This window comes from Borostomias antarcticus, assembly GCF_949987555.1.
Source record: "Borostomias antarcticus genome assembly, chromosome: 5".
NCBI lineage: Eukaryota > Metazoa > Chordata > Actinopteri > Stomiiformes > Stomiidae > Borostomias > Borostomias antarcticus.
The window spans coordinates 24,174,535-24,198,983 of record NC_140238.1 but is presented as its reverse complement, the minus strand read 5'-3'; the positions used below and the strand labels follow the sequence as shown (position 1 = coordinate 24,198,983).

At 47.0% G+C, this 24,449-nt stretch overlaps 1 protein-coding gene across 2 annotated transcripts; it reads right to left on the bottom strand.

The window, feature by feature from the left end:
• Window positions 1–361: 361 nt before the first annotated feature.
• nacc1a (nucleus accumbens associated 1, BEN and BTB (POZ) domain containing a) lies at window positions 362–22,784 on the bottom strand. 2 transcript variants are annotated; one of them, XM_084437728.1, is made up of 8 exons: window positions 22,658–22,784; window positions 14,340–14,493; window positions 13,199–13,465; window positions 12,472–13,072; window positions 11,602–11,772; window positions 5,491–5,596; window positions 2,122–2,219; window positions 362–894 (listed from the first exon to the last, which is right to left on the bottom strand). In XM_084437728.1, the coding sequence occupies exons 2-8, from the start codon at window positions 14,463–14,465 to the stop codon at window positions 584–586; spliced, it is 1,680 nt and encodes a 559-aa protein (XP_084293854.1). In that variant the 5' UTR covers window positions 14,466–14,493; window positions 22,658–22,784; the 3' UTR covers window positions 362–583. The 2 variants fall into 2 exon arrangements, with proteins under 2 accessions (XP_084293854.1, XP_084293853.1); XM_084437727.1 differs by lacking the exon at window positions 22,658–22,784 and adding an exon at window positions 21,459–22,077.
• Window positions 22,785–24,449: the final 1,665 nt, after the last annotated feature.

The window sequence follows — 24,449 nt, the reverse complement described above, 5'->3', positions numbered from 1 at the left end:
GGGGGGGGGGTCCGAGGAGGGGAGAGAGCTTCCTGCTGGGCAGCAGCTTCTCTCTCCCGTGTTCTCGTACATCCCTGTGTCCGTTCCTTTCTTTCTATCCCTCCCCACCCCACACACACTCAGTACCCTCCCTCTCTCTCTCTCATCCACCCCTATACCTCCGTCTCCAGATGCTACCCCATCCCTCCTTCCCTACGGGAATGTATTTAAAAAAGGGGAGGGGGGGGGGGTGGTTACACAGCTACAAAAACAAAGAAAGAAAGAAGAAAAGAAAAAGGAAGTGGAGGGAAAAATAGAAAAGCCTTTCCCCTCACCCCATGACCCCGCCCTCCCCCTGCCCCTATCCAATCACAGGCAGGAAACCACCTCGAGGATCTAGACTGTCGCCCAAGGAAGCCAATAAGCAAAACTTCCTTGTTGCATTGAGTGTTAGCCTAAGCAACGTCCCAGAGTCATACGATGGGGGTGAAAGCTCAAAAGATGGTCAAGGGGTCGGCGCAGGGGAGAGGGGGGGGTTAGAGAGGATGGGGCGATACAGGTAGATGTCACCACGCCACGCCTAACTCCTCCGCCGCCCCCTGCGCTAGAACAAAGGGCCACCCTCCCCGCCCACGCCCTGTAGCGACTCCGACCCCACGCCGCCGCTGGCCGTCTCCACGCCGGCTCCGCCCTCCAGGGAGGCGGGGTCGAAGGCGGGCTCCGCCCCCAGGGTGTCGTCCTCCATCTTGACGGCATCGGGCAGGAAGGCGGAGTAGGCGTCGCTCTCCGCCATCAGCAGCTTGAGCTTGGGGATCCAGCTCTTCCGGACCACGCGGCGCGCGTTGGTGCACATGTCGGCCGCGATGGCGTTCATCTCACTCTCTTTGAAGCTGGTGGCGAAGTTCTGACAATAGACTGGAGGGAGGGAGGGAGAGAGAGAGAGAGAGAGAGAGGTTAGAGACAGGAGGGAGAGAGAGAGAGGTTAGAGATGGGAGGGAGGGAGAGAGAGAGAGGTTAGAGATGGGAGGGAGAGAGAGAGGTTAGAGATGGGAGGGAGGGAGGGAGAGAGAGGTTAGAGACAGGAGAGGGAGAGAGAGAGAGAGAGGTTAGAGACAGGAGAGGAAGAGAGAGAGAGGTTAGAGACAGGAGAGAGAGAGAGAGAGAGAGAGAGAGAGAGAGGTTAGAGACAAGAGAGGAAGAGAGAAAGGTTAGAGACAGGAGAAGAAGAGAGAGAGAGAGGTTAGAGACAGGAGAGAGAGAGAGAGAGAGGGAGAGGTTAGAGACAGGAGAGAGAGAGAGAGAGAGAGAGAGGTTAGAGACAGGAGAGAGAGAGAGGATATAGACAGGAGGAGAAGAGAGAGAGAGGTTAGAGACAGGAGAGGAAGAGAGAGAGAGAGGTTAGAGACAGGAGAGAGAGAGAGAGAGAGAGAGGTTAGAGACAGGAGAAAGAGAGTAAGAGGTTAGAGACAGGAGGGAGAGAGAGAGAGGTTAGAGACAGGAGAGAGAGAGAGAGAGGTTAGAGACAGGAGAGAGAGAGAGAGAGGTTAGAGACAGGAGGGAGAGAGAGAGAGGTTAGAGACAGGAGAAAGAGAGTAAGAGGTTAGAGACAGGAGGGAGAGAGAGAGAGGTTAGAGACAGGAGAGAGAGAGAGAGAGGTTAGAGACAGGAGAGAGAGAGAGAGAGGTTAGAGACAGGAGGGAGAGAGAGAGAGGTTAGAGACAGGAGGGAGAGAGAGAGGTTAGAGACAGGAGAGGAAGAGAGAGGTTAGAGACAGGAGAAGAAGAGAGAGAGAGGTTAGAGACAGGAGAGGGAGAGAGAGAGGTTAGAGACAGGAGAGAGAGAGAGGTTAGAGACAGGAGAGAGAGAGAGAGAGGTTAGAGACAGGAGAGAGAGAGAGAGAGAGACAGGGGGAGAGACAGGGAGAGGGAAGAATGGGAGGAGAAAGGAAGAAGAGAGAATAAGAGGATGTGGAGGGAAGAGAGACAGAGCAAGGGAGAGAAACAGACAGTAAGGATCCACACTGCAATTCACAATCCACTGTGGTCAGCTGACTATGCCTACTATAAGTAGTAGTAGTATAGGTAGTATAGTAGTAGGTAGGTAAAGGGGATAATAGGTACACACACACACCCACACACTCACATTTGACTGCGTGAAGCACTCTGTTGTCCAGCGGTTTGCGGCTGGGGTCATTTGTGGATGAGCGGATTCCTGTTCCACAGCTGTTCGCCAGGGTGTTTCTGGGAGTGGGGGATCAAAGAGACAGAGTATGAGAGTGTGTGGTAGTGGTTGGGTAGGGTAGTGGTTGTGGTTGGGTAGGGTAGTGGTTGTGGTAGTGGTTGGGTAGGGTAGTGGTTGTGGTAGTGGTTGGGTAGGTAGGGCCGTCCTCCAAATCCTGGAACATTTCCCACATAGGGCTGAAGTCTGGAGAATGCCTGTAGCAGCAGTGGTTCCCAATGTTGGACCATAGTGTAATAAGTGCACACTATAAAGCATTTATTAAGTATTAATTCATAATTTATAAAGCGTTATTCATTCATTATTGAGTCAAGCATACATAAAACATTAAAATGTACGCCCATCACCAACACCACAATGTCACCAACCACCATCATCGTCATCACCATCCTCACCAACATCATCGCATCAACATCATCATCACTGCAACAGGCATCAACAGCTGTTCAATAATTTAATGCTTCTTGGCACAAAAGAAGTGCTGGCTGGTTTTGTCCTTGTTTTGGGCATTCTAAACCTGCGTCCAGAGGGGAGTAGGGGGAACTCTGAGAAGAGGGGATGGGAAGGATCGTCCAGTAATCGTCTGGCAAGGTTGATGGTGTACTGATCAGAGAGCTGAGAGATACTCTGAATATCTGAGCCAGTGATTTTCCTCCCCGTCTTAGTAACCTTGTCCTGCATGTTTCTGTTCTGGATGGACAGACTTCCACCCCAGCGCTGGATGGTGAAGGTCACCACGCTCTGAACGAACGTCAGGTAGAACAGTCTCAGTGTTATTCCGTCTGCCTTGAAGCTGCGTAGCTTCCTTAAAAAATAAAGTCTCTGTTGTGCTTTTGTGTATCTTGCCACTGTGTTTGCAGTCCAGGTGAGTTTGGAGTCGATGATAGTGCCCAGGTACTTATATTCCTCCACCGTCTCAATCGGTGTACCTTGTAGAGTAACTGGTTGCAGGAGGGGGGGCTTCTTCTAAAATCCATCACCATTTCTTTTGTTTTTGAAATATTTAGAATAATTAATTACATGGATAAATGCATGCATAAAGTATTTATAAATAGTTTGTCGATCATTAACTTCCACGCTATAAACAACCTGATGAACCATTAACTCATGAAAAACATTTGTAATTGATATGATACGTAATTTACAAATGGCAAATACATTGTTCATAAGGTAAGAAAAAACAGCGAATAAACACATTTTACTTTATCTTATTAATGAAGAATAAAACCTTTATAAATGTGTTAATTGCTTACTAATGTGTAATAATGAATGAATAACTATAAATGATGAATTACAAATGCTTATAGTGTGCTCTTATTATAAAGTGTTACCACATTTTGTTTTGCAAAGCGTCACCCCCAACCCTTTCTCCAACACCCCTTTAAACTTAAAAAAAAGGCACCATGGATGTGTTCTAAGAATGTATTCAATAAACTGAAATTAACATGAAGCGAAACAATTTCAGTGACATGTCTGTCATTCTCCACCATTCTGATCGGATCCATTTAACTTCTTAGCCTATTCTTTGGAGCATGTAGCAAAGCATGTAAATCTATAGATACTAATACTAAGTATACTAATAATCTATAGATGTATAGTTAATTTATTTGTGTTTTTTTGTATTTGCCTGGTGCTGGTAGTGTTCAGTACTGCCTGGTGTTGGTAGTGTGTTCAGTACTGCCTGGTGCTGGTAGTGTTCAGTATTGCCTGGTGTTGGTAGTGTGTTCAGTACTGCCTGGTGCTGGTAGTGTGTTCACTACTGCCTCGTGCTGGTAGTGTGTTCAGTACTTTCTGGTGTCGGTAGCGGTCAGTACTGCCTGGTGTTGGTAGTGGTTAGTACTGCCTGGTGTCAGTAGTGTTCAGTACTGCCTGGTGTCGGTAGTGGTTAGTACTGCCTGGTGCTGGTAGTGTGTTCAGTACTGCCTGGTGCTGGTAGTGTGTTCAGTACTGCCTGGTGTTGGTGGTGGTTAGTACTGCCTGGTGCTGGTAGTGTGTTCAGTACTGCCTGGTGCTGGTAGTGTGTTCAGTACTGTCTGGTATCGGTAGCGGTCAGTACTGCCTGGTGTCTGTAGTGTGTTCAGTACTGCCTGGTGCTGGTAGTGTTCAGTACTGCCTGGTGTCAGTAGTGTGTTCAGTACTGCCTGGTGTCGGTAGTGTGTTCAGTACTGCCTGGTGTCGCTAGCTTTCAGTACTGCCTGGTGTTGGTGGCGTTCAGTACTGCCTGGTGTCTGTAGTGTTCAGTACTGCCTGGTGTTGGTAGTGTTCAGTACTGCCTGGTGCTGGTAGTGTTCATTACTGCCTGGTGTTGGTAGTGTTCAGTACTGCGTGGTGTCGGTAGTGTTCAGTACTGCCTGGTGTTGGAGTGGCCAGTGTTGGTTCTGATCTGGGCTCAGCTTGTATTGATTCCACCACTGCTGCTAGGTGTTCCCTTGGCAACAGGAACATCTTTTGTCTCATAAATAACTGCAGCATAAATGCAAATTTTAACAAGGATTTTTAATATGAATGATGTGTTAATTCACTGCTGGACCCGCCCACGGGCCAGCCAACAATAGGGAAAGTCCGTTTCCACTGACTGACTGACTGACTGACTGACAAAAACATGCATGTGCGAAAAGTCTACAAAACCAACGAGGCGTTGTACCCCAGTGTGCCTGCAGTCTCGAATTTCAGAAGGAGCCGTTAGCTGGTCCAGCATGAATATTAGTAGCAAGGGATTCCCTAATCTAGTTGCTGAGCTCATTAACGTTAGTTAGTTTGCGGAAGTGAAGCAAAAGGCGTGGACGTGAATGCCAGACCGACTGTGGTAAGTCAGTAAGTAGCCTTGATGACCAATGGTTCTGCAGCCTAGTAGCCCATAGGGCAGAAGTACACCCCCTGGACATGACGCTAGTATGTCACAGGGACTTACCCCCAATCCAGCCCTTGATGCTGAGTGACTTTGGTATGACTCGGCTCGGGATTGAACCCCCAACCTCCCAATCTCAGGGTGGACACACTAATCACAAGGCCATTGAGCTGGTGACTGTGGAGTGGGGTCCAACTCTAGCCAGGCACACCTTGTCTGGTTTTGTTTTTACATGGTGGAAGAAGCTTTTACTGAATAGTTTCAAAAACTGTAAATGAACGGAGATTCTGTGCAGCTCATCTGGCTTGTATCGTCACGGCACCCAGTTTGAGATCCACTGCTATAGAGACTGATATGGCAGACATCTCTCTCACTCTCTCTCTCACACACACACAGAGACAGACAGACACACACACACGACTAACCTGTCAAAGAATGCAGCCAGCAGCCTCCTGAGCAGTACCTTGTGTCTCGTTCCTGCGCTGACGTGACAGTTCATCAGCTGGGCTCGTGATATGAACACACACGTACCTGTTTAAACACACACACACAAGCACACACACACACAAACACACACACACACGTACCTGTTTAAACATACACACACACATACCTGTTTAAACACACACACACGTACCTATTTAAACACACACACGCGGGCGCGCACACACACACGTACATGTTTAAACACATCAGCCAACACACCCATATAGACCATCAATCTGCGGGTAAAAAAAGAAAAAAAAGAAAGAAAAGATACCCCAGTATAGAGGGGGTAACACACGCACACTTTTGCAAACTAAACATACCCACATATACCCACAAGGCTTTGCAGTCGTGTTCTAAATGACCTAGCAACAACACCCAGCACAATGCTGGAAAACCACTGACAACACCCAGCACAATGCTGGAAGACCACTGACAACACCCAGCACAATGCTGGAAGATCACTGACAACACCCAGCACAATGCTGGAAGACCACTGACAACACCCAGCACAATGCTGGAAGAACACTGACAACACCCAGCACAATGCTGGAAGACCACTGACAACACCCAGCACAATGCTGGAAGACCACTGACAACACCCAGCACAATGCTGGGAGATCACTGACAAAATGTGGAAGCAAGTTCTTTTGGTCTATAAAGCCAATTTTTGTGTGTTTTCCCCATGAAATAACAAAATATAAAGGCTTTATAGTAATATTAGCACCTATGCACAAGTTTAATGTACAGCCAGAGTCAGACTGAACGTAGCCAAAACCTTGATAAGATGGCACAAGGAAAAGTTAGACTACAGACAACCAAGAGGTCTTCAATAAAACCATCCATCCTAATCACTGTCAACAAATATTTTGCAGTCAACAGGCTTCTTAGGCCAAACTGAATTACATCGAGAATTTGTCCCCAAATTGTCAGATGTTGGCACCTCTGTCACACTAACTGGCATTAAACTAGATAAAGTCTGTTAAAGTGCACTCAAGTTGGATTTATTTTTTCTTCTTGTAGATAAACATGTAGATTAGCCTTAGCCTGGCTTCGCCAGACCCAATTTCCTAGTGTCTGGGATCTTTCCAAGCCAAGCCCCCAGGGACTACCCTGGCTTCGCCAGACCCAATTTACAAAAATGTGAAGGGTCTGGAAATGCTTTTATTTTCCATTTCCAAGGAGCGTTATCATCGGTTGCAGCCCAATATACCACTGGACGCAATCGGATAGACCTCCAACCAATCAGAGCAATGAAACGTGAGTTAGTCATCGTATCATCGTATCAAGTGGGTACAGTCGTTGTATCAAACCAACTCCATATTAGATAAATGGTTGTGATTGGCCTGACCAATATCTTGTTGGGTGGAAATCAGTTTGAACGTGTGAATTTCCAAACTGATCTACGGAGTGAAACAGAATTTGATCTCACATGATCAGGATGGCAACGGCAGGCTAAATTAGCCTAACTTTTTTTTTTTTTTTTTTACATTAGCCTACCCGGCCTGATTTTCAAACTTTCGTCTGTCACAATCAGCACATACGTACACAGTAGGATAAAATCTGTGAAACTGAGTAATCCATCTCCACAGGTCTGACCACTCACACCTTGTTTGACATTAGTTTACATCCATTTAGAAATTAAAATATAACTGTCCACATAAGCGTCGTACATATAGACTGTGGCTATCATAATGTTTTGGCATTTGAGCACCTTTGATTCACGCTGTTCACACCTCTCTCACCATGTAATTTACAATTTAATTTTATGCTTTGAAAATGAATAGTTTTGATTTCATTATCAATATAATGAGACATATGGATTTAACCTATGTAGGGGACTGGGGTTAGGGTTAGGGTTATGTAGGGGACAGTCCTTCCTGCCAGCAGCCATCAGGCACTACAACCAGGTGGGCTGGCAAACCCTGGCGGATCTGGTGAGCTGGATCTGGTGAGCTGGAGCTGATAGGCTGAGACCCAGGGACTCTATGGACTTTTGCACTTTGCACATGAACTCTGCACTAATTGATTCATTATTTATTCATGTTTTTTGCTCTTAATTATTGGCTATCCTTTTCTATGCTTTTCTGTTGCTGTTCTGAATCCTGAAATTCCCCACAGGGACAAATACAGGTTTTCAGGTCTTTCAAGTCAATACTAGGAATGTACAAAATTATAATGAAAAGAAAAATAACATTCCCATTTGTTTAGCATGTTTAAAATACTGAGAAAAAGTAAAACTCCTTGGCATTTCTAAAGTCTTCCAGCGGTGGACTTCCAAGATGTCCGTCACATGCCAACTCTCGGTGGCTTGGCAAACCACCCTAATGCAGAGCAGACAGACTCTCTGGGTGCTCTTGTCATGGCTAATATTAAGTACATACTGTACATATCATCTATGCCACATGCTCAAAACCCATCTCACACAGTCATTTAAAAACAACTTGCAACTGTTACTGTACCTACCCTGTGCGGTCAGAACTACTTCCATTTTAAACCCCGGACCCTTCACTGGTGTCCCTTACTAAGGTGATCTGGATCTGAAACATGTGGATGAGTGAGTCCATAACCACAAATCTGAGACTCAGGCCTTGTCCCCCGAAAAACCATGCCTAGTCCCTCCCCCTTGATATGATAATGCAAAATGAGCAAACTGCAGCAAGCTATCTGGCCAGTTTCCACTAACATGATAATTACTGGACCATCTGGTCACTAACCCTGTGTGTGTGTGTGTGTATGTATGTATGTGTATTACAAGGCATATCTATACAGCCTGGATGTATGTATGTACATATGTGTATTCTTAGAGATATCTATTTATACAGACTGGATGTATGCATGTGCATATTATATTATATACTATACTCTACATGTGATGTAGGTTTGGATGTATATAGTCTTTGTTCTTTTTTATGCTTATTGTTACAGTACCATGCATATTCTGTATCTGCATTTCCAACCTTTGCTGTATTTTTTTCCACTGCTGAAATGCCAAATTTCCCCCTAGGGGATCATTAAAGTATCTATCTATTTAGTGTTCATCTTACTCACATCTTACTGTAAAAGCTTTTCCGCTTTCGTGTCTCTGTCCCTTGCATACTGCAGCTAACGCTAACAGCCCCCCTCAGACACACACGCGCGCGCGCGCACGCACACACACACACACACGGACATGAGACTAGTTCTAGCGTCCTCTGCCTGAGACCAATTCTAGCTTCATGTACCTGAGACTAGTTCCAGCTTTACGTACCTGAGACTAGTTCTACCTTCATCTACCTGAGACTAGTTCTAGGTTCATGTACCCGAGACTACAGTAGTGCTAGCTTCATGTACCTGAAACTAGTTCTAGCTTCATGTACCTGAGACAAGTTCTAGCTTCATCTACCTGAGACTAGTTCCAGCTTCATCTACCTGAGACTAGTTCCAGCTTTACGTACCTGAGACTAGTTCTAGCTTCATCTACCTGAGACTATTTATGAGTCTGCCACCCCCCCCCCCTGCATGACCGATAGTTCTTCCCCCTTAAGCCCACCCCCCAACTTACATGAAGACCCTCACCTTGTACCTCCCCCAGGGCCCCCTGCCCCCTTACACAGCCTCACCCTGGATGAGCTGCTTAGGCTGGACCCGCACAAAACAGCTGGGTCTGATGAGCTGGACCCTTTCTTCTTTAAGATTGCGGCCCCCATCATCACAGCTCCAATTGCAGACCTTTCTAACCTGTCCATCCGCGTGGCTGAAATCCTATGTGCATGGAAAGCAGCTATAGAGCGTCCCCTTTTTCAAGGGAGGAGATGAGGCTGATCCTAACTGGCCCGTCTCTATACTGCCTTGTCTTTCAAAAGTGTTGGAGAAACTGGTAAATAAGCAACTTACTAATTACCTGGATGTTCATCATATTCTGTCTGGTGTTCAATCTGGTTTCCAATCTGGCTATAGCTGTGTCACTGCAACCCTCAAAGTGCTCAATGACATCACTGTTTAGATTAGATTCTAAACAATATTGTGCAATATTTATTGATTTAGCTAAGACTGTCGATCACTCTATCCTTGCTGGCAGACTGGGCAGCATTGGGGTCTCTAGTCACTCATTGGCATGGTTCTCTAACTACCTTACCTTATTAGGGTGCAATGTGTTAAATCAGAACAACTTCTCTCTCAGCCTCTCCCTGTCAATAAGGTTGTCCCCCAGGGCTCGATCTTAGGCCCCATACTTTTGTTCTATATACATAAACAATATTGCTTGCTCTTTTGGAGACTCATGTATCCACCTCTATGCTGACGGCACAGTTCTTTATGCTGTTGGTCCCTCCCCAGATGCAGTAGTTACATCACTCCAGGATAGCTTCCTTCAGGTCCAACATGCTTTCTCCATCCTAAGCCTCCTGCTAAACACCACCAAGACCAAGGTCATGTGGCTCGGTAGGAAGGGTTCTGGACCCCTTCTAGCCCGAGATATCGCTAGCCTTGACAGGGCTATCCTGGACCAGGTCACTGGATATCTGGGTATCTGGCTAGACAGCACTCTGTCCTCACGCCATATCAGCAGGTTACAGTCTAAGATCAAATCCAAACTTGGCTTTTTGTACAGAATGTGCTCCACCTTCACTCCCTCTGCTAAACACACTCTTGTTCAAATGACCATCCTTCCCATGTTTGATTAGGGTGATGTTGTTTATAGGTCGTCATGCAAGGGCACACTCCAAAAGCTTAATGTTCTCTATTACTCTGCTATCCGGGTTGCCGTCTACTGTAATTCCCCTTACAAAACACACCACTGCCCTCTATATTGCTCTGTCAACTGGCCATCCTTACACACTCGTCGTGATATTCACTGGTTCATGTTTATTTACAAAACCCTCCTTGGTCTGTCCCCCCCTTACCTGTGTCACTTGCTGCAAACTACAGCTCCTGTCTAAGCAGGTCTATAACACCCGATCAGCTCCCCACATTCTGCTCAAAATTCCCCAAACAAACACTGCACTCGGTCTGACATCATTCTGGGCTGCTGCAGCCAGAGACTGGAACAACTTACAAAAAACACTAAAACTGGACAATCTTATCCCAAAGTTAGTTTTCAAGGACTCTGTTACGGACATTCTCACGGACACTTGCAGCTGTTTCTTGGACTCCTAATACGCCCTAGCCCCGTTTACCATTTCCTTTGTTCACTTGCTGCTTTGTTTTTCCAGTCTGTCGTAATGCTTGTGTGTGCTACCTGTTCTCTCTCTCTTCCTTTATTGTATTGCCTGGTGTTGTGATTGGAGGGTTTGTTTGGAAAGCTTGATGTATGCTTGGTCTTCTGCTGCTGCCGCTTCTTTGCCGGTGTGTGTGTTAATGCTAAATGTTACTCCTGTTCTGCTGCTGCTCTGTTGTCTTCACTGTATTGCCTGATGATGTGACTGTATGTAAATAGGGGGTGTGTAGGAAATGTTTGGATCTATGTTGAAGTGTTGGGAATCGGGATTTGCGTTGATGTCTTTGAACTGTGTTGATTGTCTGGATGTGTGCTGTTGTCTTTTAACTTTTTAAAAATTAACCTTGGCATTCGTTTTCACACCCCCACCCCACCCCCAAGAGGCTTTTGCCTCGTCAGGCCGCTATTGTAATTAAGAATTTGTTCTTAAGGGCTTGCCTGGTTAAATAAAGGTTAAATAACAATGAAAATATTTCTAGCTTCATCTACCTGAGACTAGTTCTAGCTGTGTGTACCTGAGACTAGTTATAGCTTCATGTACCTCAGACTACTTCTAGCTTCATGTACCCGAGACTAGTTCTAGCTTCATGTACCTTAGATTAGTTCAACCTTCATCTGCCTGAGACTAGTTCTAGCTTCATCTGCCTGAGACTAGTTCTAGGTTCATCTACCTGAGACTAGTTCTAGCTTCATCTACCAGAGACTAGTTCTAGGTTCATCTACCTGAGACTAGTTCTAGCTTCATCTACCAGAGACTAGTTCTAGCTTCATCTACCTGAGACTAGTTCTAGCTTCATCTACCTGAGACTAGTTCTAGCTTCATCTACCTGAGACTAGTTCTAGCTTCACGTACCTGAGACCAGTTCTAGCTTCTCAGTGGGGTCTCCCTCCTCGTAGAGTTTGGGGTGGCAGCGGTTGCCTATCTGAGTGATGAGCTCGGCGGGGAGGGACGAGAGGTCCTGGCGTCCTCGCATGCGGCCCCTTGTCTCTGTGTGGTCCGGCAGGGCCTCCACTCGCTCACCAGCTGAGATGGGGGTCAGAGAAACACACACAGTTATGCAGAGGCCTGCTCTAGCCTCCTGGTTCTGCATGCCTATGTTTGCTAGTGGGAGCATATGATCATAGCCTGACACTCAGACTGAATTCACATTTTGTTCCACTTCATTATCCAGTCTGAACAGACTCCCATTGCCGTTTTCCGAAATAGGCGTTGCTAAAGGAGTCCTCAGCAATAAGTAACCAATCACATTGCGCAATTTAATTCAAAAGATGCATTCAAAGGACGCTGACTGACCTGGCTGGAATTCCAACCAAGAGATCACTCTGGACGAAAGCCTTTCCAGACCCTGAATCGCATTTCGCAAGTGTGAAAAGCTAGGCTACATGGACCATGGAACACGTTGAAATTATTAAAGATAATCTAATAATTATCTAGCCAACTAATACCAACGAATTAGAGAGTTGATTTCCTACGGCCGCTCTTTGCTATCATCAAGGAACACAAATATCCCCAAGTAGCCGTTAACCGTGAGTTTCAATCCGGTTGGCGCCTCCAACGCGCTACCCCGCTCTCCTTCACGCCAACGGCTGCCCCTGACCGACTACGAGTGGCGTGGCCTTGCCATTAAACATCGTATGCACTAAATAAATGGGCCGAACTGAAACAAAACCTTTTGGGGCATTTTTGACGACAAGACGGTCACACAGAGCCTTCCCTGCGTACCTGCCGCGCCCACGTTGAGCATGCTGTACATGGTGTACATGTTGCAGATCTGCCGGTACTGCTCCTCCGCGCTCTCGTCCGTCACCTCCTCCTCCTCCTCCTCGTCGTGGTAGCTGATCGGCGAGTCGCTGGCGTAGGCACTCAGGGTGCCTGGGCTGGCGCCCTCCGACACGGCGTTGCCCATGACGGCAGCGCCGTTGCCGTTGGTTCCGCTGCCGTGACCCCCCGCGGCCAGCCCCACGCCGACCGGGCTCTGGATGGCGCTGCCACGCACAGACTCCTGGGAGAAGCGGGCGGCCTTCCTCATCCCTCCTCCTCCCCCGCTGCCCCCCGAGCTGGCCCCGTCTCGACTGCTGCCGCCCTCCCACAGGCGCTTGGCCACGGGCGTGCAGACCACGGAGTAGGGCGAGGCCTCTGGTTGGCTGGGCTGCTGCTGCGGCTCCGACTTCACCCGCGACACCAGAGAGAGCGGCGTCAGGCAGGAGGCGGGGCGCACCCCGGCCCCGCCCCCGCCGCCAGTCTGAGTGACGGGGCTCTGGGGCTCAGAGGGCGGGGCCTCCTCGGGATGCAGGCCCTGAGAGTCGCAGCTGGGGGAGGAGACCTGAGGGGGGGGGGACACGCGCACACGATTAACATGCAGAGAAACGCGGGACGAAGATGCAGAGAAAACCGCACGGACACCATTAAAGGCGGGCGGCAAGCTCATCTCAAGACCCCCCCCCCCTACCTTGAGGAAGAACTCGGTGCCCTTCTCCATGATCTGCTGGATCTGCAGGAAGCCGGCGGTGTACATGAGCAGGAACTGGTCCCCCACCGTCATGCTGAGGCGGCCGGTGTAGCAGAAGGCCAGGATCTGCTGGAAGCTCTGGGGCTGGACGGCCGGGGGCAGCTCCACCACCGCCGGACCCTTCCCGCCGGCCCCCGCTCCGGGCCCGCCGCTGCTGAACAGGTCCCGGAAATACGAGCTGCTGGCCGCCAGCACGGCACGGTGCGCCTGGGGGGGGGGGGGGGGAGGGGGTGAGAAAGATCGTCCTGTCTAGGGTTGCAAAATTCCAGGAATCTTCGCAAAACTTCCCATGGGAATTCCAAAGACTATAATAGTAGTCCAAATAATTCCAAAAGGCTTTATAGTACCCAATGCCTCCCTGCCTGGCACTCAGCATCAAGGGTTGGGGGTAAATCCCTCAGACGTACTAGCGTCATATCCAGGGAGTGTACTTGTATGTACATCAAGCTGTCTCACGCTAAGGAATCAGGAGATAGGCTTCTGCCTTATGGGCCACTAGGCTCCAGAACCATTGGTTCTGAAGGCTACTTACTTAATTTACTCCCATGGGTATAAACGGGAATTTTGGGGAATTAATGGGAATTAACGGGAATATACTGGAAAGCAGAATTTATTCCTAATAATTCCCATATATTTCCAGTTCATTTTCGTTCATTCCCATAATTTGGAAGTTGGTGAATATGTGATTCAGAAGAACCGCACATATGGTCGTCCGTCCGGTTGCCCTCTGTGCCGATCTAAATCCCACCCTCCTCAGAGATCCATTTAAAAAGCAGCGGTTATATAAAATATGGGCGCTGCTGTGCAACCTTATTTCTCTTATGCCTGCTCCCCAGAAAAGTACTTATCTGTACTGTAAAAGTAGGTCGAGGTACTAGATCCTAGACCCTGGTTCCTGTGGTGGGAACGGAGTGAGTTCCTGCAAAAGTCCCTAGTACCTGGGGCAAGATCCTGCGGTCGAAAAAGGCCTACTACAAAACCAAGGTGAGGTTTTCGAACAATTTTATTTTGCTGGGCCGAAACAAGACGGCGAGCAATCTTCTGTCGGCTGGCGAAGAGCGAGCGAGCGAGGGCGACCCACCTTGAAGGCGTGGCCCTTGACGACCACGGAGACGTCGCAGTAGAGGCCCTGCAGACGCTGCTCGTTCAGACACTCCAGGACGTTGTTGCCGAAGTTTGGGATCGCCATCTGAAGGGTCTGGGCCATGGTGCGCCTGGGCACACCACCACAGGGTCTGGACGAGGAAGGGAGGGAGGGAGGGAGGGAGGGAGGGAGGGAGGGAGGGAGGGAGGAGGGAGAGAGGGAGGGAGGAGAAGGAGGGGAGGGAGGGGAGTAGTGTTGTCAAAAATATCGATTTTTCGATTCATATCGATTCTGAATATTTAAAACAGTTTCAATACTAATTTCCCGCAATATCGATATTTTCCACACTATCGATACCAGCTGGCTTTCTCGCTCTGTCTTCTCTCCTACAGCGAGTTGTTGACACACAGGTACACACACACAGGCACACACACACAGGCACACACACGCTGCTGCTCTGCACACATGGCCCCGCCCCCTCCCCCTCACAGACCTGTCTTGTCAACAAATCCTCTCACTCGCTCCGAAGATGGCAAGTGCAGAGCCTCCGCGACTCGTGCATAAAGAAAACAGCAGAAGTGCAGTTTGGAAGTACTTCGGGTTTGAAGCAAATGACGAAGGAAAAGCTAAAGATGCCACGAAGCCCATTTGCAAGCGTTGTTCCAGAGTAGTGCCAACGAAAGGTGCAAACACAACAAATTTAGCAAAACACCTCTAGGACCGACACGCGGATCTCTATAAAGAATTTAGAGAGGGTGACAGCTCCACTTTCAACATCACTGAAACATTAAACAAAATGGCCCAGTAAACTATTAACTTTAGTTTAATACATGAACTCTAGTTTAATACATCCATGAGCTTGCTATCGAAACGCCGCATTGACTGTGTGTGTGTTTGTGTGGGGGGGGGGGGGGGGGGCGGTAGATAAGATAGCTAACGTGAAGCTAGGCTAGCTAAGCTAGCTAGCTAATCCCCCTCAAAGCTATCCATCAATGGGCCAAAGCAGTCAATGTGGCGTCTGAATAGCTGAGGGGAATTAGCTAGCTAGCTACTAGCTAGCTCATGGATGTAAACTAGAGCTAGTTAGCTTAGCTTCGAGAATGGCTGTTGGGCTAACAGGACAACACCAGCTATCAAGCCTGAGGAATTTTGAGTTAATGGTCAGTAAATCAACTTAGATGCTGTTATGCTTAACACACAGTACTATTAACTTTACTTAATTTCTAAGATTAGATTAGATAATTGAGTTATTTTTAAAGGTCGGATCTAAAGAGAAACCAAGGTTTTTAAAAGTGTGATATTTCTCTTCTCATATAGTACCAGAGAGAAGCTGAGGAGAATCGACCAGCAACAAAAGCGACACACACACAGCCTACCCTACTAGCTGTATTTGAACAACAAAGAAAGTATGATGCAAAATCAAATGAAGCCAAGAAACTGAACAGGGCTGTAGCAGAGTACATATGCATGGATCAGGTCCCCGTGTATACTGTTGAGAAACCTGGGTTCAGACAACTTCTTGGACAGTTAAATAACAAGTATGCCCTTCCTTCACGGAATCATTTCATAAACACTGAAATCCCCGCCCTATACTATGAAACAAAAGATAAAATCATGGAGAGCCTTGGGGGGAAACCCTTCTTTTCATGCACCACTGACCTGTGGCCCAGCAGGGCCACATCCACATTCATGGCAGTAACTCTGCAGTTTATAACAGAATCCTGGGACATGCAGAGCTGGTGTTTGGGCTGTGTTGGGCTGCACTCAGAGCACACAGGGGACAGCTTGAGGGAGGCGTTGGAGGAGATGGTACATGAAACATGGGAGCTGGACATGTCAAATATGGCTGGCATCACCACTGATAATGCCTCAAATAACAAGAAAGCATTTCAGCAGGACTTCACATGGGTCCCCTGCTTTGGGCACAACCTACACCTAGCCATTAGCAAGGGCCTGGATATAGACCGTGTGTCTGGAGCGCTGTCGAGGCTGAGGAAGACACTGTCTGCTTTCAGCAGGTCAAAAAATCAAAAATGTTATGCCCTCAATGTTGTCAACTTCTCCCCGTGGTATCGAAAATGGTATCGAGTATCGATACTTTTCAAGGTATCGTATCGAAGTTAGAAATGCCAGTATCGTGACAACACTAGAGGGGAGCAAGGGAAGGAGGAGTGGGCATGTTTGAGAGAGAGAGAGAGAGAAAGAAAGGTCAATGTTAACTGGACGAGACGGGGGCCAGAGGAGGAAACCCAATCAGGTAAGCTGTCAGCACGACACTAGTAACAGCAGTGGAGAGCATCCCCATATGGACTTAACATGCAGTACACAGGCAATCCCTAGTACCAATGCTAATGCTCTTTGAATTGGAATGACCCCAAATTATACGTAGGCTTATAAAATTACAATTAAGATCAGTAGCCTACTAACAACAAGGTGCTGACACTATAGACACTAGCGTACTGTGTTGCTTTGTAAGCTTAATCAACCTGTACTTTAATCTAGTAGCCCTCTTTCTCTCCCTGTCCTGCTCTATTCCATGTTCTATGTGTGGAACGTGTCATGAAAGGAACCCAGGCCTCCTCCTCCAGCTAGCGACTCCACTACATGATCTGGGGGCACCAACATTTTGCTGCACAGCCAGGTCAGGACGGTCCCTACTCAGGGAGCCAGATGGTACGTTAGCATCTGCCGTTACACAGTTAAATCATACTAGGGGTGTAAAATAAATACTCGAACTTCAACTAGTTGACTTTGGGGGGGAAATGCATAATTAATCTTCAAAATGTAGATTTGATTAGAAGGCTACCGCAGAGCAACGTGCGTCACACAGCCTCTCGAGTCCCACCCATCTACTAATCATGCCAAAACACATTACGTTAGTATTCATTGTTTTCAACATGGCCAAAAAACAGACAAACAACTGTATCTACACAGTATCTATGTATCCAAGTGGCGAGGAAATGGCATAGCCTACCTTAGGCCTAACTACTTCCATAACATCCAAGTGCGTCTTCTCGGTAGCTGGCAGGCAACAGTGTAAACAAGCACTGAATACGATCAAGTGGACCAGAGCACTACAGAATATTAGGGTTGCAAAATTCCATAGGAATTTATGGGAATTAACGGGAATAAACTGTAAATTTGGGGGTTATTTACCAAATGTATTTACCTGGTCATGTACAGACATAAATAAACTATTAGTTTGTCATAAGCAGACATGCAGGCAAATTTTTCTAATACAAAATTTAAAAATGAAAATGAAATTCTAAGAGAGAAGACCTACTCTACAGCCCTGCTGTAATGTGCAGGATGCTACAGTAGGAATGATCTGTGCATTTGATGGAGGAATGTACAGTACAGGATTGAATTTCAACTGAATAATAATTAATTCAAGTTGTTTTAACCAAGATCAAGCTGCAAAATCTAGAATTGCATTAAAAAAAATCCAACTACATCTAATGTATCGTGTTCCGGTGCAGCTACCCAGCGGGGATCGGCGGACTTTCCAGATCCGAGTATGGCCGGATCCCAGAGGACACGGCATAGAGGACACGGCATATTGGGCCTCCGCTCCCTGAGGATGGTTAGTTTAATCTTGGCTCGAGGGTTCGTTGCACCACAGCAACGCCGTCTGGTGTCGGTATTATGGTCGCGAGCTGAGAGAGTTGTCTCTCCCGTTCACATCGCCAACCGGCCCCTATAACAGTTAATAGGGGGTAATTGGACACTAGGTCAGGGTCAATTCGCTATCACTTTGCAATTTCCGGAATTTACTTTGCAACTCTACAAGATATTCCTCTTGTTTTGTTTTCAGTTGGATAGGCTATAGGCCTAATCAAAGGACTCTGTTTGCACTAAATGTCACCCATGGTGACTGGGTATTAACGTTACTTGAATACTTCCCGTGACCACAGAGATGGATATGAAAGCACCATTCGGGTGATACTGGTTTTTTGCTTCCCTCTGAATTTGTAGGGGTGGGTCGTATGCCCACCTACCTTGTTCTCTGTAAAGCGCATTGTGTTGCCTCTGTGTATGAAATGCGCTATACAAATAAAGCTTTGATTGATTGATTGATCGATCGACCGTTGGTGCTTGTTCTTCACCATAGGCGCAGAGTGCCCTCTTGTGGTTAGAACTGGTACTGGCAGTTCTATTGTATGCATAATTTTCTATGCAAAATTATATAATCCCAATAATCAAATATATTTGATTTTCAGAAAGTCAAATAGCACGTCTGAGCTTAGTTGACAGCCCTACATCATACAGAGTAGTTACTAGGTAGTCCTTCATTAACTCATCATTACTTAATCATTATATAAACATTAGGATTCAGAGTTAATCAGTAACTACTCATTAACTAATCGTTGGTTCCTCACTAACTACTATAGTAGTCCCCAGTCTGTTCTTTAGAAACCCATCATTATCTACTAGATGTCAGATGACAGTCATGGATTCTAGTTAATCAGTAACTCCTCATTAATTAGGCTAATCATTGGTTCCTCATTAGTTACTCATTACCAACTCAGGTTTGTGTACCTTATTGTAAAGTGTTACCAATGAAACAAGTACAGGACTAAATACTGTAAATGCATTGTCGTCATAAAAAAAACCCCACAAATGGTGGTTATAGATGGATAACAAAACACACACAACATTGCAGTTTGATAAGTCATGGTTTTTGAATTAAGAAGAAAAAAAAGTAAAGAAAATGGGCATCTGGACAGCTAGACTCTACTGGCACTTGTGAGACCAACGTTACACTGGACAGAGAAACGGTCGCAAAAATGCGATCACACTGTGGAACCCTAGAACATGACTCAGATCAGACAGAAAGAGGACTTTCACTAGACTCTCCTCTAGCAGGCCCCCATTGCTCGAGCACTGACAGCAAACTCCTGCCTAAGCAACCTGTAAAATGAGTCTCTGCAATTTTCACACTACAGTAATGTCCTTTTACTACCGGACAAAATGGAGCCATGTTAATGAATAATACCACAGTGCAGATTTTGACTGAATTGGTTCTGTAAACCCTCAAACCAAAAACAGAGGCAGGAGCGAGACACAAGTGCCTCTGTGTCAGCCTAGGACATCTCAAAGGTCAAACTGGAGGAATGTTTTCCTTTCCTAGCCAGGGATCAACACGGTTCTGTCTCAATGCTGTGAAGTGGCTTTCTTTTGTCGTGTTCGGTCCTTCATCTCGCCAGCTGAGTTGACACCGAGGTGATAGCTGGGGGAAACAGTGTGTGTGTGTGTGTGGGGGGGGAGGTGACCTACGGAGAACTTGTTAGATCTGTTTGGTTCTTATATAAGGGTAGGTGAGGAAGGGACTAAGAGAGGGGGCCGTTCTAGTGTTGACACACGCAGATGCATGCACAGCACACACACAATAGCCCTGACGTGGCCGACGCCTCACACACTATGGGAGTGTGACGGCAGCGAGTTCACCACCCCACAGAGACCCCCACCCCACAGAGACCACCACCCCACAGAGACCCCCACCCCACAGAGTCCACCACCCCACAGAGACCCCCACCCCACAGAGACCACCACCCCACAGAGACCACCACCCCACAGAGAACACCACCCCACAGAGACAACCACCCCACAGAGTCCACCACCCCACAGAGACCCCCACCCCACAGAGACCACCATCCCACAGAGTCCACCACCCCACAGAGACCCCCACCCCACAGAGACTACCACCCCACAGAGACCACCACCCCACAGAGATCACCACCCCACAGAGACCACCACCCCATAGACCACCACCCCACAGAGACCCCCACCCCATAGAGACCACCACCCCATAGAGACTACCACCCCACAGAGACCACCACCCCACAGTGACCACCACCCCATAGACCACCGCCCCACAGAGACTACCACCCCACAGAGACCACCACCCCACAGTGACCACCACCCCACAGTGACCACCACCCCACAGAGACTACCACCCCATAGACCACCACCCCACAGAGACTACCACCCCATAGAGACCACCACCCCACAGAGACCACCACCCCACAGAGACTACCTACCACCCCATAGCCTCCTGACAACCAAGTCTGACTTAAAGACTAAGACTGAAGTAAGCAGCCCATCCTATCTCTAAGCCTTTCGTTTGGGACCTGGCCAGCCTCCACGGTAAAAAGAAATGCCCCCTTTGTCTCTCCCTCTCTCAAGCTCTCTCACACAAAAACAGATGCGCGCGCACACAAACTCAAACAAACATAAAAAGACACACTCAGTCATACACACACACACAATCACACACCACACACATTAGACAATGCTGTTTGTTTACAGTTTGGCAGGGAACTGCAGCACACAGAGAGAAGACTGAGAGATGGATGTGTTTGCAGAGACAGAGAGAGATTGAAGAGAAAGAGAAATAGAGAGAGAGAGAGAGAGAGAGAGAGAGAGAGAGGCCTGTAGGAAGGGTGTCCCCAGGGAAAAAGGTCATCTCATGCACATTGGTTAAATATATAGGTTAGAGTGCAGCTAGGGAGGCTCACCCTAGTTCACCCACTGGCTCACCTCATACCAGCCAGCAAAGTCACAGAGGGGGAAAGTAGGTCAAACATACTCACAACAAGACCAAGGAGGAATGTTTTGCCAGTATTTAAACACAGCCACCACAGCGCAGACTATGTTGTGATGGGCCGAGTGCCCAATTTTGTGAACTTATACAGAGTAAAGCATTTTCATCTGATCCAGCTCCACGTCTATGAACATCCAACCGTTCAGTTTAAAACAGTTTACATTGCTGTGCAGATTCTAAGAGCTAGCTAGCTCCATTGGTAGCTGAGGCTGGCACAATATCTGTAGGTCTGTAGGCATTTCCTGGTTTTGATGTGCTTTGATGTGTCCATATGCTGAAAAATGGGTTTGCTTGCACCTCTCCAGTTAACAAATGCATATGAATTCAAAACATTTTTATTTGCTTGTCGTTTAGAAAGTCAACTGATTGATTTTATGACAAGATGACAATTTGGTTAAAAAAAAAAGAGGAAAGTTTACAACCCACGATTTAGAAAATGCCCACAAGAATCTCTAGCTAATGTTTTAAGTTTAACCTCTTGAGTGAACTAGCATAAAGTGCCTCCATCTCACCGAAGTAGCGTTCGACCAGACTGGATGCGGGATCAGACGGGGTCGGTATCGGGGTGACCGTGCCGCACGGTGTGCCAGTCTGCCCGGCTGGAGCGCTCCACTGGCACGGCCCGGGGGGCGACGCGGTCCGGAGGATGGCAGCGAGCTGCCACCGGGTAAAAGAAGCGCAACGATGATGCGTTTCCTCGGTGTCAGAGAAAGTGCAAGGATATCACTACGTTTTTGTCAATCAACTGATATAAAAGTCCACATTTGTTCCGCTAGTTATCTCCTGGCACTGCGAGGTTTAGATGGCCATCCGCAGGCCTGCCTGGCAGGGCGCTAAGCTAAGCTAAGCTAACACAGCAAAGCGCTGCTCAATTTTTTTGGGTTCGCCCCGGCGGCACCATCCACCCTCGCTCACCGCCGATATATTCCGTGCTTCTTCTGCGACCTGTCCACGAAAATTAAAAGACAAGCGATATCCGAAAAAAACTACATCGGATTGTAGATAGGTTTTCCCCGCGACGACGACGTCCGTTTATCGGTACAGAATCTTAACTTTAATTAAATATTTTTGGGGATGGGGAAATCGCTCCCCCTGCCATGATTCTCCATTTTCCCGACATCAACAGGTCATCCCAGGACACCGGCAGCCGAGGCCGAGCCAGACGGAACCAGTGCGGCACGGAGGGCGGGGTGGAGGAGGAGGGGGGACCGACGACACAAGACGAGCTGCTCAGCTAAGCTACCACCACTTCTGTCGGCTCCCAGCAACTTTTATGGAGTACAATATAATGCCGATTTAAGTAGAAATCGTCTGGCACAAACCATGACAGACATACTGTCAGCCTGGCAAACTTTTAACTTTGTTACGACGCTACTTTTTGTCTTGTGTCGTTCAAAAGGAGAGAGGCTGGGTAGGAACCATGTGTGAATTTGGAAAATACCGGTAACATTAAGGTGTCATCGTTAGCTTAGCATAGCTAAGTTTACGTGCCATCCTCCTACCAACCCCTCCTCAATCGCATATCTTGCCCAAACAATATATTTTGTTCCTACAACAAACACATTCAAGACCAATGGCTATACCGTTAGTAAAGCTAGCAGCTCAGACCCGCGGTGCCATCCAGGGACACAGGCACATCCCTACATCTCCTTCCGCCCCTACATCCTCACATGACCCCGACAGACAGCCCCGCTCGTCAGAAGACACTCACCCCTGGCTGGGGGAACTGATGCAGCGCTTTTCAATGGAGGAGACGTCGGTAGCAGCGCTCTCACTCCTCGCTTTCTCTCGCTACAAGCAGACATTCATTGTGAGCTATGGCGAGACGCCGATCGCAGAGTTATCGAGGGCAGTACTAGTGTCCTAGGGGATCACAGAGTCACCGATCGGCCAGACCAGAGAGAGTGAGAGACCGGAGAGACTAAAGAGAGACCCGGAGAGAGGCATGACGCGCTCGTCATTCAATCGCATGATGTCTCAAGCGCAGCCTCCATTTGGGGAGACCGACCTATCCCACGCCACGGCGCGGAGTGTTTGCGCATTGGCACAGAACAGCAGAACAGAAACACGTCTCTCTCCCTAGCCGTGTGTTAGCGATAGAATGGGAAAGTAGGCCGCGTGTGTGTGTGTGTGCGTGCGTGCGTGTGTGTGTTTTCGTGCGTGCGTGTGTGTGTGTCTAGACTAAGTTGAACTTAGGTGAACCCGGTGCACGCATGAAATACAAATGCATGACCACTAAATGGGAAATTATATGAATAAAGTACATCTGCATGGCACTGATGTCTTTTAGGGAAAACACAACAGCCTGCTTGATGTTTAAAGACCCTTCCTAAAAAGGATATAGTAGAAACCACAACTGTTTTGAAATGTATGCTCATACATGTAGATAGTATCTGTGTATTCACATACATGGGGTAGGGTTATATAACATACATGGTATGCATTATACATGAATGTACATGAACGCTTTCTCTCTAGATTTATCCCTGGATACTGCACAGTATATATTTCCATGCTGTCTATGAGCTGGAATAGCTGCATACATATGAATACATCATACATATTTCATACAACAGTATGAATACAATGCATTTAATCATTTAATGCATTTCTGAATAAATTTTACAAGCTTCCATGCGTGACGGCAATGACACTAAATATGTATGGGTCAGTAGGGTCTCATGAATAAATCAACTGTAGGCAAAAAAAAAGATTTTAGGGGATATCTAATACTGTCTCCAGATTCTCAGTGCTTGGATGTACAATTCTGTCTATTAAACAAGGATGTAAACGCTGGACAGCTGCTGCAGATGAGCTATGTGCTGTATGCATCACTGCTCCATAGGTTGAGACTTGAGCTGCACGAGGACGCGACGATCACAAGGACCAGCACTATGTGGGGACCAATCACGATCACAAGAACCAATCACAACAAACGTATTATTGTATGGTAGACTATGCCACATATTCCAGAGCTGGTTCAAAACACATGTCTATTTAGACAGAGATAGGCCTACTTCAATCATCAAATAGGCTATTTCAAATGAACTCTCCAGGTTGGAAAAAAACAAAGTATAAACGTTCTTAGAATGCATTATAATCTTTATAGCACTGTATAATTATAGTTATAAGTAGGCTACTCATAAATATTCATTATGCTTTATAAAAATAATCATAACACTTAAAGCATTTTATAATGACATATAAGATCAAGTGTCATAAAACTTAATAATTGCTGATCACTCACAGACATTTTGGCAACACTTTATTGTCTATAATGCATTATAAATATAGGCCTACTTCTAAATACAATGCATTATAATCTGCTTATAGCACTGTATAATTATAGTTATAAGCACACATAAATATTTGTAATGCTCTATAAATACAAAAAGCATTTTATAATGACTTATATAAGGTCAAGTGTCATAATACTTCATAATTGCTGGTCACTCAGATATTTATTCTGAGAGGATCATAGTGCATTAAAATTCTCATAGTTG